The 15,491-nt window shown below is 40.8% G+C and overlaps 1 protein-coding gene across 2 annotated transcripts in view; it reads right to left on the bottom strand.

Moving 5' to 3' along the window:
- The window catches only part of MYH15 (myosin heavy chain 15), a 104,430-nt gene that overhangs the window by 61,310 nt on the left and 27,629 nt on the right, over positions 1–15,491 (bottom strand). For both annotated transcript variants that reach the window (XM_077342145.1, XM_077342146.1), the window contains 10 exons: positions 13,350–13,443; positions 12,245–12,265; positions 11,291–11,383; positions 9,573–9,636; positions 9,141–9,239; positions 6,530–6,633; positions 5,800–5,938; positions 2,897–3,015; positions 1,557–1,706; positions 520–690 (listed from right to left, as the gene is read on the bottom strand). In XM_077342145.1, coding sequence (XP_077198260.1) covers positions 520–690; positions 1,557–1,706; positions 2,897–3,015; positions 5,800–5,938; positions 6,530–6,633; positions 9,141–9,239; positions 9,573–9,636; positions 11,291–11,383; positions 12,245–12,265; positions 13,350–13,443 — 1,054 coding nt within the window. The remainder of the gene's footprint in view (positions 1–519; positions 691–1,556; positions 1,707–2,896; positions 3,016–5,799; positions 5,939–6,529; positions 6,634–9,140; positions 9,240–9,572; positions 9,637–11,290; positions 11,384–12,244; positions 12,266–13,349; positions 13,444–15,491) is intronic.

Consider the following 15,491-nt stretch of genomic DNA (forward strand, 5'->3'; position numbering starts at 1 on the left):
TTTATAAAGATAGATGACATAATATTGATACTTGGTTTTCAAAGTGTTGAAATTGAATGATTTTTTAAAAAATTCTTAATAAATAAATTGTGAACCAACCCAACACTAGTACAGCTCCAGTTTGTAAAAATTATTATCTACTAAACTCAACACAGCCACCCATGGACAACCTTCCTGTCTTGGAAGTCCAGTGTAGGCAACAAACAGAGCAGGTGTACCGATGCTCCTGTGGGAAGCCACACATGCTGTGGACTCCGTTCAGCTTGCCATATATTAGAGGCCATTATAGCCAACATAAAAATTGATCTTGGAGGTTGGTTTAACTAGCGACCCGTTTAGGAACAAGCCCTTGATTGTTCTGAATGTGGCAGGGACAGTATTGCAAAAGGAATAAATGATTCTTCAGTGAATGCACCTATAAATCACCAGAGGCCCTAAACAGTACCTTGGTATAGTTGCAGTAGATACTGAAGACAAAATCAAACAGGTCAGTAGAGGCTCTGGCCAACTTTCCCATACCTTTTCAATGAGATCAATGCAGGCCTGCAAGTCCAAGCCAAAGTCAATGAACTCCCACTCAATGCCTTCCTTTTTGTACTCTTCTTGTTCCAAGACAAACATATGGTGATTGAAAAACTGTTGCAGTTTTTCATTTGTGAAATTGATGCAAAGTTGTTCAAAGCTGTTATACTACAAGGGGGAGGAAAGTCACAAAAATTAGCATAGGATTAAAGCAGGAACAGCAGCAAGTGTGCAGAAGAAATGGCACAAAATATATAAAGAAATATCTGTCAGTCAAAGGTGGCTAATGTGGAAAATGTGACAGCATAATTTTTATTTTGGGGTACAGTTGTATACCACTAAATGGATTATTAATGTATACCAAGTAGGGTTATTAGAGGTATCTTTCCCAAAGCCCTGAGCCAGACAAAGTCAGTCATGCTTAAATTCCATTGAAAGAAACAAATTAGGCTTAAGTTAAGCATGGCTAACCTGTCCCACTGATTATAATAGGACTTGAGAGCAACTAGTTTTCTTCTCTCACTGGGAGCTAAAGAACTTGTTATTGTAAAATCTCTCTCTTGCAGGCCAACTGTTTTCAGCCCTCCTAGGACTGATGCATTGAAGTCAGGCACAGGTAGTAGCATGTTAACCTTTAGAAAACAAATAAGGAAATGCAGGACTACTTTAAGAATATATCTGAGTGCATAATGTTTTGATGAGGGATATCCTGAGGCTTCATGGCATGGACAACAGCTTTAGCTGTTTTGCAAACAGCAAAATGTCATGGCTTCTTTTAGATAACCTGCATTAAACAGTATGATTTTTAGATTCAAATTAGACATACAATCACAGTTGGGAGCTGATTCTGATATTAGTTTCACATTGTGTAATTGGAAACCTTCCTGAGCATATATTGATATACAACATTTTCCTACAAATAATCTAATGCAATTAGCATCTATGATTCTGTGTTAGCCTTAGAAAAGATTTTTGAGCTTTTTTGATATATGATTGTATTGATTGTATGGATATTATTTGGATCAATTACTCACATCAAAGATTTCAAAGCCAGCAATGTCCAATACACCAATGAAGAACTGCCTTGGCAGTTTGGTGTCCAAGGTCTTGTTGATCCGAGTAACTAGCCACTTAAACATTCGATCATAAACTGCCTTAGATAGAGCACCAACTGCATATGAAACCTACATCAAAGATGTTCTGTGATTAGTAGATAAACAGACAAAAACCTTAATAATATTACCATCGCATGATTTCCAGATATTTCTTTTGAGATTCCTACTTTCCTATTCAACTACTAATGTTAAGGATGCAATTCAATTATTCATCTAAAGGTAAGCACCAATATAATCAAGATGACAGAATATTGGGTCATAGTTCAGTTTTCCTCTGAATTCATTGTGTAGTTTTTGGGAAAGTCAATTATTTGTTATACAAAATTCCTCATCTGTATAAAAACAGCCAAATGAGAATTGTCATCACTAAAAGGCAATACATTTTCTTAGGAAATGTACTGACTGAACTGAAACTTTCCCAGTGTGTTTTCAGTTTATTGTTTTCTCACTAGTCTCATAAAATGTAGGAAATTGATGTTTTAATTTATATTGTGTATATTCTTATAATGGCACAGGGTCATGAGATCTGCAGCCTAAATAAAAGATAGTCCTTCTCAAACAGAAGTATCTTTCCTAATTTTGTGCTGCATCATGGTCTTGGTAGTCATAACATAATGCAACCTATTATTTTTATTAATTATTAATTCTCACAGATTAATAATTAATTCTCACAAATCCACAAAATGTCATGAGAAGTTTATCAGTTTAATAGTGTTACGACTGCAAATTTAGCTATCTAGCATGCATGCATAATGCTAATGAGAATAAAAACTCCCTGTTCTACAGTGAAGGTATAGCATATGTGCCTAAATGGACTGCTATAATTTTCTGAACAGGATTAATTATGACTGCCATAATTTTCTGAACAGGATTAATTATTTACTATTACCCAGTCTACAACATTCACTTAAATTCTGCCTTCTACAAAAATACAATTTCGGTGCAATCTTAAACAAAGTTAGATGCAACTCTGCTTAGGACTACACTGTTAATGACTTACTTCACAATATTGAAGCTCTAGGGATAAGCCAATTAAAGTCAACTTGATGCACTTGGTACATTAAGATACATTAATCTAAAATGTAGTTACCTGGAATGAAAGCTTACAAATCAATGGCCTTATTTCCCAGGAAGTGTAGCTAAAATTGGACTAAAGAAGTGCAGTAGACATGACTAACAACAATAATAGCTACACAGCAGAGAAATCAATGTACAAGGGATAAATATCAGGCTGGATTCCAGCAGTTTAAACAACTTACCTGTTCTACACTTTGACCTTTAGTGACATACTCATTTCCAACTTTCACCCTAGGGTGCATCAAACCCTTAAGCATATCAGCAGAGTTAATGCCCATCAGGTATGCAGCTTTATCGGCACCTGGTAGATGGATGACACATTTGAGCAGAGTGATCAATTCATTAACAGTGCATTTATGTAAACTGCAGTTTGTTTTTTTCCCTGGTCTCAGGCAGAATCCTAGCACTTAAAAAAATCAAAACATGAGAACATTTCCAAAACCCAATTGTAAGGACTTAAGAGAAACTCTCAAGGGAGTGGGAATCCCGGTAGCAGTGGCACCCTACTCACTCAACCCCACTCTACCTACCTGTCCCCCTATTGTTCTCTCTGCCCCATCACCATAGTACTAGACTGCTAGTCTAACGCCTCCAATGCTGCTGCTGTCGGCATTAGTGCCATGCTTACCTGCTCATCTCCCTACTCACTCACCCATCTTCCTACCTTCTCCTTTCTCAAAGGTCTGCAAAGACCTCACAACATAGTGTCATTAGAGCTTGGCTTTTTCCCTGCAAAGAAGATTTGGGGGATTAAAAAATTTTTTTCTTTCATTTCCAGATTTTTCTGCATATCGCCCAGGATCTACAGAAACATCTCTCTGCGTGGCCCCAATCTCTGGGACTATGTTGTGAATGAGAAAGAATGATGCTTTTTAAAAGGACATATGCAATAAGCAGCAAAACAAATTTCAGCCCTGTTCTCTTTATATAAGTAAATTAAACACAGTACTTATTAAATTACAAACACAACTAACACCTATCATACCAAAATTACCTTTTATATACACTATTAAATAGATGGGAGGGAAAGGAAACATCAGTCCTACCGATCATAGATCCTAATTCACTTTCAGTTTGCCTTACTCCCAGTATCATATGCATCTGAACATCTTGCAGCTGCTATGCTGTGTTTTGACATTTATTTAGTCCCAAGAGAAAAAGCTCTGCATTGTGATGAACACAGAACTGTCAGAATCCTCGCTCAGAGGGTATATGATCCAAGTGCCATCGAAATGGCAATGATGATGTTAAGATGGCAGGGTCTGATCAAGGATTTCTGAGGGAAAGGGTTACACTTCACTGGCAGCAGGCAGTACCAAATAATGGGCAGAACTGTGAGGTAATAGTGAAGGTAAAAGAGGAAGAGGAAGGGTAAAGGAAGAACAAGCATTTGACAAGGACACTTTGAATGCACAAAGCTCGTTTACCTACATTATCTTAGTAGTCGTTGAAATAGACTTGCAAATTTGAACAATGCAAGAGTTTTTAAGGCAAAGGAAAAGAGCTATGTGCATTCTTAAGACTTTTTTTGTAAATACACTGAGGTTATTAATCTAGAAAAATTAAGTTCTGTGGTGTTCATATAGTCAAGGAGGTTTAGGAGAAAGAGGACAGTATGAGAACTGGAAGGCACAGAGCAGTTTTACTGTGGTTCATATGAATGCCCACCTTCGACCTAGTTAGAGGAGGATTGTAACCCACAGGAATATCTGAACTGCAGGTTGAGCTAAACTGTAGGTTTCGACACATTGTGATGCAGACGGGAGGTTCACACTTTTAGACCTGCATGCAGTTAGAAACAAAGATGCACAACCATATGAAAAAGGCTGGTGTATCCCTCAGGCTGGTAACCTGGCAGCTATCTTTACAATTGTGGTCTCAGCTGTGATTAAAGATATTATTTCTAAAATGCATTCTAATTCACAACACAATCAGTTCTCTACCTGGCTCTGTACCTATGTCCCTAATCACACAGAAGAACATGGTGAAGAACATTGAGAGCCAGTTTGGTGTAGTGGTTAGGAGTGCGGACTTCTAATCTGGCGAGCCGGGTTCAATTCTGTGCTCCCCCACATGCATCCAGCTGGGTGACCTTGGGCTCGCCATGGCACTGATAAAATTGTTCTGACCGAGCAGTGATAGGGCTCTCTCAGCCTTACCCACCCCACAGGGTGTCTGTTGTGGGGAGAGGAATGTGAAGGCGACTGTAAGCCGCTTTGAGCCTCCTTCGGGTAGGGAAAAGCGGCATATAAGAACCAACTCTTCTTCTTCTTCTGGTGTGAGACAGAATGCCTCACCATTCCTTTATTAATGAAACTACTGGCATGATTCTTAAATCCTAAGGTCAAAGGAGCATGGACACAAAATCAGGCAAGCAAATTACTTCTCTGCTTTAAATACACAGAAAATGCCATGAATGCTGCAGACCCTCATGGATGATGAATCTACATAAAATTAATTAACAGCAATTGGTTTCTTCCTTTTGCACAATTTATGACTCAGTAAATCTATGCGAAAAGATTGAGGAGTCCTGGACTTTTCCTAAACTGAAAAGTCAACCTTTTCTCATAGGGAACGTGGTCCAATTCCCTAATCATCTTGGTCACATTCCTCTGTACTTTTTCCAGCTCTGCAATATCTTTTTTGAGATACAAAGACTAGAAGACTATAGTATTCTAAATAAGGCCACGCCATAGTTCTATACAGAGTCAGTGTAACATTGGCCACTTTATTTTCAACCCCTAAAGCTTTCCCTTCCCCTCTGTTCCACCAAAGCCTAGATGGAATAGGACCCAGGTTATTGCCATCTAGCATTGCTCAGAGAGACAGCCACAATTTTCTTCTATAGCTAAGCCAAAAAGCTCAGCAGAGAAAATTTCCAGCTAGGTTTGCCAAGAGAGGCACAAGCATGCAAAATTTTGTTAGTAACTTTACTGTGTAATCCTCCTCCATTCCAGGATGGCTTCCATGCATTGCAGAGGTAGTGGGATCATTCCACCTGAGAAGAAAGTGGAATGGCATCCCGCCTTCCTTTGAACTCTCATTCTTCATGACAGATGCATTATGGGAGGGAGAGCAGGCTTACTTTCAGTGCCATCGGCCTCTGCCTGCTCCTCTCTGGGACGCTGCTTAAATTTCATGTTTCCAAAGTGCATAATCGAACCAGTGAGCTTGTAGGCACCATATTTTTCTTCTGAAACAAAGCCCAAAATATCCATGGCTTGCTGCGGAAAGTAAAAAGAACAGGACATTTTGTCAGTTGCCTCTGAAAACAACAGGCAGCTTTATTTTTCTGATCTCTTGCTGGTGGCTGTGCTTGTGCTAATATTGATCTTTCAAAACTGAAACTTTTGGGCCAAGAGGCTGCTGTTGAGGGTTTTCAACCTGAGAGGTGCAGAATATGGTATGAAAACCATTTCTAAAATATTTGAAAATGTTGAACATTTTTCAAGAGTACATAACACTAAGCAAACTCCTTAAGACAATGAATCTCTTTTGTTCCTCCGGGCATTTTCCACTGCTATCAAAAATATTCCTTGGCTATACAAAACCTTTTAAAATGTTACTCACTCTGATGCTTGACTGCAACAATTTTTTGCTGCTTCTTATTACCCTGTGTATGCCAATGTAACAAACACCCACAGGTACTTAGGTTGTGTGCATAGATCCACAGCTCCTATGCTAACATAATATAAATCAAGAGAAGTCAGGGGTCAGGAGGTCACCGTGCCAAGACCATCTGACAGCCACTGAAAATACTCTGGACAGCAATAAGCTTTAAAACATATTTCTAATCAAAACGATCAACGGCTTACATCCGTCGCCAACAGCTCTTCCCCATCATCCAGATTGTCCACTGTAACAACACCTTGAGAGCAGATGTGGTAGTCATATGGGTTTGTGGACACCAGCAGCATATCTGCAAATGAAAAGAAGAAAACAAATTCCTATTTGGAGAAATGATCTATTCATACGCCTTAAACTCATTCAGCAGTCAAAATACTGCACAAGTGGAACATCCCAGAAGAGCACCTGAGTTATAGGTGAGGGGGCCAATTGCCGCGGTGGGGGCTGACGCCCTGAAGAAGAATGTTGCAGGGAGAGCTGGGAACTACATTTCCCAGTCTCCCTTTGGGCAGCGGGATGCCGATGGCAGTGAGGGGAGGGACCGGGTGGAGGTCCTTGAAAGGAGCTGTGAGTTGCAGGCCCGGCCTCTTTTCCCCCTCGGTGGCTGAAGCAGCACCCACCCTCCCTCCCTGTGTGTTGAGAGTTTGAAGTTTGTTGAGAATTATGAGTTAAAAAAAAATTGTTAACTAAATGTAACAGCTGGGCGAATGGTACACTGGAAACGGAATTTCGGTGGGGGCCAAGCTTGCGCACTGGCCTACCCGTTTAATAGGGGGGCCCCGTCAGGGGCCGTGTAGATGCGGAGCCGGTTGAAGGGCTCACATTTCCGGGTGGCAGGCGAAACCCAGCAGAGGCAAAACGCCCAGCAGGTTCGCATGTCGGATGTCACCTCCTGCGGGCTAGCAGGTCAAATCTGGGGAACATGCATGTTAGCCAGCATCACCTGTTGAGGGACCTGCTAATGATTGGGGCTGCCTTGTGGTCGGCTGACCACAAGAAGGCGATATCAGCTTCCATGCTGCACCACCCTCAAGGGAATAAAATCGGCTGTGGCCATTTCATGCCAAAAAGAAATACAAGTTTCAGTGTTATTATTGAGGTTACCCCTGCAAGGCAGTGAGCCTTCTGCTCACATCACAGCAGGAAATATTGTTGCAAGAAGTCATGCCAGCACAGTTTGGATAACAGTGTCTAAATTAGGAGACCCATTAAGGCAGGGGTAGTCAACCTGTGGTCCTCCAGATGTTCATGGACTACAATTCCCATGAGCCCCTGCCAGCAAATGCTGGCAGGAGCTCATGGGAACTGTAGTCCATGAACATCTGGAGGACCACAGGTTGACTACCCCTGCATTAAGGTATTCAAAGTGCATACACTCTCCATGCATAGTGAGGGACAGGATTGCAACCTGCTAGTCCAACCCCAGAGATTCATGCATACAGTCAAAATCTGCATGGCACCAATATAATATGACTAGTACATACACTTGTTTGTGTGGGATTCACTGCAAACATATAATACAAATAAGCTTTGGAGCATATGTTTGGACAACAGGATAAGTCTCTGAAGACAGAACCGGGTATTGTAGGGCTGACTCTGCCGTGATCCTGACTTCTGACCTGGCCTGGCATTACCTCAGCCCCGCTGGCCAGTTGTCAGGCTCTGAACTTCTGGCTGCTCAACCTTTGGCATGATTTTAGATTCTTCTACCTTGCCCTGACCTCAGCTCCAGACAGAAATTAACCTATAATTATAACTGGAACTATTTGGGGCAGGATTACTTGTAATCAGCTGACTGTGACATCTAACAAGAAATTTAGGCTGCAGTTTATAGATGTAGGAATCTCTGCTAACATGTAGCATGGGAATAGGCAATTTGCCGTGGAATGTACATTTTCACAGTACAATATTTGCATCCAAATCCTGTTAGAGCAAAATTACTTTGAAACCGTTCCTTTAATCTTCCTTAATTAGACCACTGCAAAGGCTAACTGGGTTAAGGATTTAGCAGATGGGCCACTCTGCCTGGATGACAAGAACTTAAATGAGATTATTACTGCATTTGCCAAACAGCAATTTAGTACACGAATAAAATGATTCTCTTCACTATATTAGAAGAAGGGGCGCCTAGCTGGGGATCCTCTAGCAATCTGAATCATCTCTGTGTAATGACAGCAATATTTTTTTAAAGAAATAATTGCTGTAAAAGGCACATAACCTCAATTGTGAACTAGTTTACATAATAATTGTGTGTGGTGGTTTCAAATAAAAGTTGTAAATAATCTTGTGATACAACTAAAAGTATCCATGTAGAAAAACATACCTTCATCTACTCTGCCAGGGGTAGCATCACCTTTGCATCTGAATTGCCATATTTTGACCCTTCCTTGCATGATTTCTGATATAGCATCAGTCCTGATCATTTTATATGTAGGCAAATCGAGCTGTAACAGTGTTTCCCACATGGAAGGTTATTAAGCAAGTAGATCTGAGGATGGAAGACAACTTTCACATGTGGTTCTGCCTCGCTGGACCATAACTGCAGTTTTTGGCATGGCAAAATGTGGGTAATAAATTCAGAAGTCCTTGTATTTAGTGATAGCCAGTTTCCATGGATGATGACTGCCATTTTTCTTTATTTCAAACAAGTGACCTGTTTTTAGCTTAGTTCCTCATTATATGTGATAGTTTAGTTTAGTCTAGTTCCTCATTACAGGTTTAGACAAAATAACAGCCTTTCCTTTTGCTCTTTTACAAGTTCCAGATCTCAACATCAACTTATCTTGTCTTTATTCTTACCTTGTAGGTCTGCTTTTTTCCCTGACAAGATCTGGTAGAAGATGTGGTAGTCTCTCTCTCCTGGTTGCTGGAAAATCACTCGGGATTTCTCTAGCAGATCTGGTTATACGATGGAGAAAAATTGAGAATTAAGTTGAAACATGTGGGAAAGGGGTTGGATTGAAAGAAATGCAAGCAGAAGTGGAAGAGATTTTAGTCACCACTCCTGTAGCTTCTTGTGCCCCTTGAAAAGCTGCTAATGAGGGCTGGGGAACCCCCTGGAATAGCAGGAGAAGCAGCACAAGGGTCTACAAACCTTCTGGAGAAATCAGAAGAACCAGTGGACCAACCCACCCTTTATATAAGCAGAAGTGCCTTTTATTCATGCAAAGGCTCCTTTAGATCAAACCAAGGATGTGTACTTCAGTAATTATACATTTGTATGTTGCTTACAGATTTCAATATCAGCTGATGATAGTTTGCCTGTAGTGCCAAAATGGATTCTGATAAATTTACCCTAATTTGTATGCAAGGAAAAGAAAGCATATTAATAGAAATACAGAAACAAAATAGGTAGGTACAATATTTGCATTGTAGTCCTAACTGAAATTACAGTCAATGCACTTAGCAAAGTATAACTCTGTTTAGGATCTCACTAATAAACAAAAGAAAGCATGCATGTTTCTGAACTTTAATCATGACAAGGATGGGATTTTCTAAATTATTTATGTTACTTGTTGTCTGCCTTGTTTCCATAGGACACACAGAGTAATAAGTTTTGATGAATGAAAACAATTTTCAATCAATAGCCATCACAGCATAAACCAGCATAAATTGGTATTCAAAGGCAAATTTGGAATCTGACAAATACAGATAAACGATGACTTGGGCAGATTCACTCATGGTTCAGGCACAGAGCAAACTGTAAGCTCTGCTTTCTTATGAATTTCTTGAAAATTTGGGACAGGTATTGATTTTCAGGGCTTGCAGTCTAATGATTTCTCAAAGAAACATTCAAATTGGGCTAAAGAAGTAGAACCTGGTCATCACATACTGTCTAACTTGTAGGCGTCTGAGGAGGCCACAGTCTCCGTGGTCCTTGTTACGGAACACGAGCAGGGAAGCGGCAGAGGCAGGCGGCAGTTCGGCAGCTTTGCATCCCACATGCCAAAATTAGAACAGCCGCTCACTTCTGTAATCTCATGACCAGATAGCTGTTTCTGCAACCCTCAGGGACTGTTACGCATGACTTGTATGCTTCACTTGCACTGTGCTGTATTCTCTGCTATTGATGGAGATGGTACAGGAGATCTGCTGTAGAAACACTGCTTTTGAGAGGTTTTCATCACTCCCTCCAACCAGCCAGGATGGTTCCCTTCATTGTGGAACACATTATCAAATATTTCTCATTCTTTGCTTTTAATAAACCGGTCTAGCATTCCTGCTATCACTGTTATGACCTCTTTATTCATTGGCCTCAATTATACCCTACCTTTCTACCCAATATGGCCCCAAAGCAGCTTTTATTATTCTCTTCTCCTCCATTTTATACTTCCAAATAACAATTTAGCCTGAATGCAACTGGCCCAAGGTCACCCAGTGAACTTTCCTGACAGAGTGGGGATTCAAACCTGGAATCTCTCAGATCCTTGCCTGACACTCTAACACAGGGGTAGTCAACCTGTGGTCCTCCAGATGTCCATGGACTACAATTCCCATGAGCCCCTGCCAGCATTTGCTGGCAGGGGTTCATGGGAACTGTAGTCCATGGACATCTGGAGGACCACAGGTTGACTACCCCTGCTCTAACAGGTACACTGCAGTGGCTCTCCTTGTACATATACAGGCATCTTACATATTTATGACATATTGTTTATGTCTGTTCAATCATTTCTCATTTCCAATTAACTGTATCAGTGATTATCATCTGAAGTAATCAACAGATTATGAGAGACATGCTGGCTATTTCACAAATGTCAAATCCTCCCCTAAACCCTGGGCCTGTTGGCTGAAGTTATTGTAATTCACATAGTCGATGGTGGTACCGCAGCCAGCATGACATCAGAAGATCTTTGTGTGAGAAAGTTTCAGCAGCTGAAAGAAAAATGGCTGCCCATGGTGAGTGCTGCAGAAGGCACACAGTAGGTACCACAGCAATGAAGCATACTTACAAAACGTGAGGAGTTGTCATTTCGCAAGGTTTTGGCATTCCCAAATGCCTCCAGGGCTGGGTTGGCTTGGATGATTTGATCTTCCAAAGTCCCCTTACAATGCAAAGATTCAAAGTACATTTTATTGAGCTAGTTCCACAGAGACACATAAATGTCTGTGTTGCTGTAAATATGCATCTTTCATTTTTATTAATGCCAAAGTAAATCAGCTCGGAACTGTGTGCAGAATCAGAGACTGGCTGAAGGTGAAAACTTTCATATAGCGATTAATATATTATGCTCACACATTTCCTCCATTAACCTAATCTACCAACACAAAATAGAGTGATTCACTGGGGGATAGAAAGGGAAGCCACACATAATGACATTTCCATTGATAACACCAATCATTGTGTGAAAAAATAAGGTGGTATTAAACCAACCAAAAATTTGTGTCTCACTGCTTAGCATTTATAAGCCCTCAGAGATCCGCATAGGATCATGCCTTACAGATTTGACATTTAGTCTAATGGACACAGGAATATTCTCTGTTATGCAGAATATTCTCTGTTTATGCAGAAGATATGATAGAACTGAGGAGGAAGGTGACTGGATGTGGACATGTTTGTTATGTTAGAATGAAATACAGCTGAATATTATATAAACAAAAAAAGATCTGTGATAAGGATTTTCTGCCTTTTCAAAAAGCTAATCAAACTCACTGAAAGCACATGAGAGGGAAGGGTTAAACACCCTGTGCCCATGTCATTCTTTCCCTGATCTGCAGGCCTTCTGGATGCTAATTAGATATTTGCATGGTCTTAATTGGTAATCTTTTGTATCTAGCCTGGTTTGGCCCTGATTTTAGGCTTCAAGCATGCAAAAATATATTTGTGTAGGTTTATTAACATCATTAACTGTATTTCAGGAACTTCATGCAACGTAAATTCAAGAAGTGTGGCCTCATCTACTTACTCCAGTCTTGGTAGCTGGTTGCTAATAAAGGAACAGTTGGAGGAGAAAAGATGAAAAAAAATTGTTAAATAAAGAGCTAATCAAAGGTGAACAGAGTTGCAAGTATAATCCATCCCCACTGATCAATAGCTCTTCATCAGTAATTCAGCACAGACTTTGGTATTCATGTATATAATTATATGTTATTTTTCATAAACATCCCTAAAGAGAATTTTCTAGTTCCATTAAGCCTTCCCCCCTGAATCAGCAAGAAGTAGCTGTGCATGGAAACATGCTTCCATGTACCCTCCCTCATACCCAGAACCAAAACCCATGGGCGTATATGCTATGTTCCTCCAGAAGAAATGCACCATCAAACAGTTGACCAGTTCTGACATTCCAATGGACCCAAATCATGAATTTGAAGTTCCTGGAGTACTAGCTTAAGTGCTTTAGTGCTCTGCTCTGATTCACCTTTCAGAAGCCTGCCGTCTATGGGTCAGTTATATTGCACCAGACAAAGAGGGAAGGATTCATCTGTACAAAAGGGGTCAGGCATCAGATTGAAAAGTGGATCCAGTATATTCTCCCCTCCCCCCAAGGAACACCACTAACACAGAGAAAAGAAAACCAGAACAAAAAATACACAACTAAGAGAGGTTAAGGATATAAACGCTTTATAACATGTTTTTGTCCTGTTAATGTAGCATCAAGAACTGTGGCACCAGAAGGTATATCTAGAAGAAAGACTTCAAAAATTTCTTTTCTATCTAGGAACTGTAGCCTCCAGATGAGCTCCGAGAGTCTCTTACAGAAAGTGTCCAATACCATCACCATGTACCAATTCCCAGGATTCTTGGGAGAAGATACGGCGGTCAAACTGCTTATAAAAACTAATAGGTACGTCAAAGATGTGCCCTGAAGCTTAAGCCTAGTCACTCCAATTACAGTGCTGGAAGACAGATTCTGAAGAAAGACCATGTAAATTACAATGATCTAACAGGATGAAAGCAAAAGCAACTGTCCAACCCATACTTCCAGTGACCTGTATATAGAATGTCTTCCTTCTGTTGTTTATTAAGTGTTACTTGAATGAAAGAAGAAAACAGTAATTTCCAACACTCACATTCTTTTTCCCAGGTTCACCAATTGCAGCTACCGTGGCAAAGTACTGAATGACACGCTTTGTGTTCACAGTCTTGCCAGCACCAGATTCTCCACTACATTGGGGTGGCGGGGGGAGAGAAAAGAAAAAAAAATGCTGTAACTTAACTCCCATTCCTCTGCAATTGGTTTTCCAACCTTGTCTACCTAAGCTATGCTGCTGGCACTTCAAGGGTGAATTAAGATTCTGCCTGATGTTCTGTTGCCAGAAGTAAGTACAGTTGATTATATTTTATCCAGAGCTCTCATAACATTGGCATTAAATTGTAAACTCACTATGGTATGTGTACGCAATGCTTTTGCTGGAATTACATCCCTGATCATTTAGTGTTAATTACAGAACTACTAAAACAGGTTTGCGATAGTTTATCATATGCAATAACAACACGTTCATGTATGAATCTTTGTACCTGGTTTGTGCCTTTTCAGAACAAACAGGCTATATCCCAAGCTTGTAGGGATGCAGTAAAGCCTGGGGGGGGGGGGGTCAGAAGCCATCTCCCCGCTGATCTACCCAATTATCTAAAAGTCAGCAAAAAAAACCCAGTTTGGCAGCTGCTTGAATTGTTCGGTACCCAGGTGAAAAAAATCAGGGGATCCCCTCACCTGTATTTGTGATGGCCAAACAGTATGCTTTAACTGCCAAAAACATTGTCTTGAATTTCTCAGTATGGCTAGTAGAAAATGCTGTGGCAATGCTACAACTGCATTAGGCCACAATGCTCCACTATGTTACAGTTTGTGCTCTTCAGAAGCCTGATTTTATCTATTTTAGCGGTAGAGTAGTGAAGTGTGAGCTCTGTAAATTACATTTTCACAGGCCACAACAGATGGCTTTGTATGCATGTGACCACTCATCATGCAACTGTGTGGGTGACGGACCATATCATTAAGACGTTTTGTGAGTAGCTCCTTAATGCACTTTAGTCAAACACTAACCATTTCAACACAAACCATATAGGAGAGACGGCACTCTTAAAATATCCCTGAAACATGCATAAAGCTGCTCACATCACACCTGCAATTTACCATGCACTACCTAGATCTACCATGCACCACTGTCTTATGAGCATTTGTTGTTGTTGTTGTTGTTGTTGTCATCTATTCAGTTGTGTATAACTCTTGGCGATCCCATTGCACAGCTGTCGCCATGATCCTCGATCCCGCACCTCCTCCCTCAGCCGTGCAATGTCCTGGCTGGTGTCCATTTTGATCATGTCTAATCTTTCTCGGCCAGGTTTCCTTTTTCCACTGACCAATACTAGCATAATTACATTCTCCACTGAGTTTCATGATTTTGCCTACCAATGATAGATCAGGCTTTATGTGCTGCAGTATTTCGTTTGTGACTTTTGCCATGCATGGAACCTGCAGAAGCCTTCTCCAACACCAGAACTCAAATGAATCAATTCTTCTCTGATTTTTTTCATCATCCAACTTCCACAGCCATAAGTGGCTACTGGAAATATGATAGATCTAACTAATGTACATTTGGTAGTCAGGCTTATGTCCTTGCTTTTCCATGTTTGGCTCAAGCTCATCATTGCATAGGGTTGCCCTTTATTTATTTATTTTTGCCACTGGTGGGGTTGGGTTGCCAAATCTGAGTTGGAAAACACCTGGAGAATTGGGGATGGGGTGTGGAGAGGACAAGGACCTCAATAGGATAAAATGCCACAGAGTCTATCCTCCAAATCAGCCATTTTATCCAGAGGAACTGATCTCTGTAGTCTCGAGAAGATCTGTAATTTCAGGGGATCCTCAGGTCCCACTTGGAAGTTGGCATCCCTACCGCCATGTCATGACCTTGGTATTCCTTCTGCTATCCCTCCCAAATACTGATAAGGGCCTACCCTGCTTAGTTTCCAAGATTTGACAAGATTAGGCTAGCCTGGGCTATTAGGCTCGCCTGAGCTATCCAGGTCAGGGAAGTTATTGCCTACTGCAACGAGCACAGGAAGCATACCAAGCTTGGAATGGGCTGCAATACACAGCTGTACTGTTTCATGGATTGCAAGTTATACTGACCTTGTTGAATGAAGGCAACACACTACTTCTGGTCTCCTACCAATGATCTATCAAGTTCAGCATTCTGTTTCTCTGA

Source organism: Paroedura picta, chromosome 6 (assembly GCF_049243985.1).
Source record: "Paroedura picta isolate Pp20150507F chromosome 6, Ppicta_v3.0, whole genome shotgun sequence".
NCBI classification, from domain to species: domain Eukaryota; kingdom Metazoa; phylum Chordata; class Lepidosauria; order Squamata; family Gekkonidae; genus Paroedura; species Paroedura picta.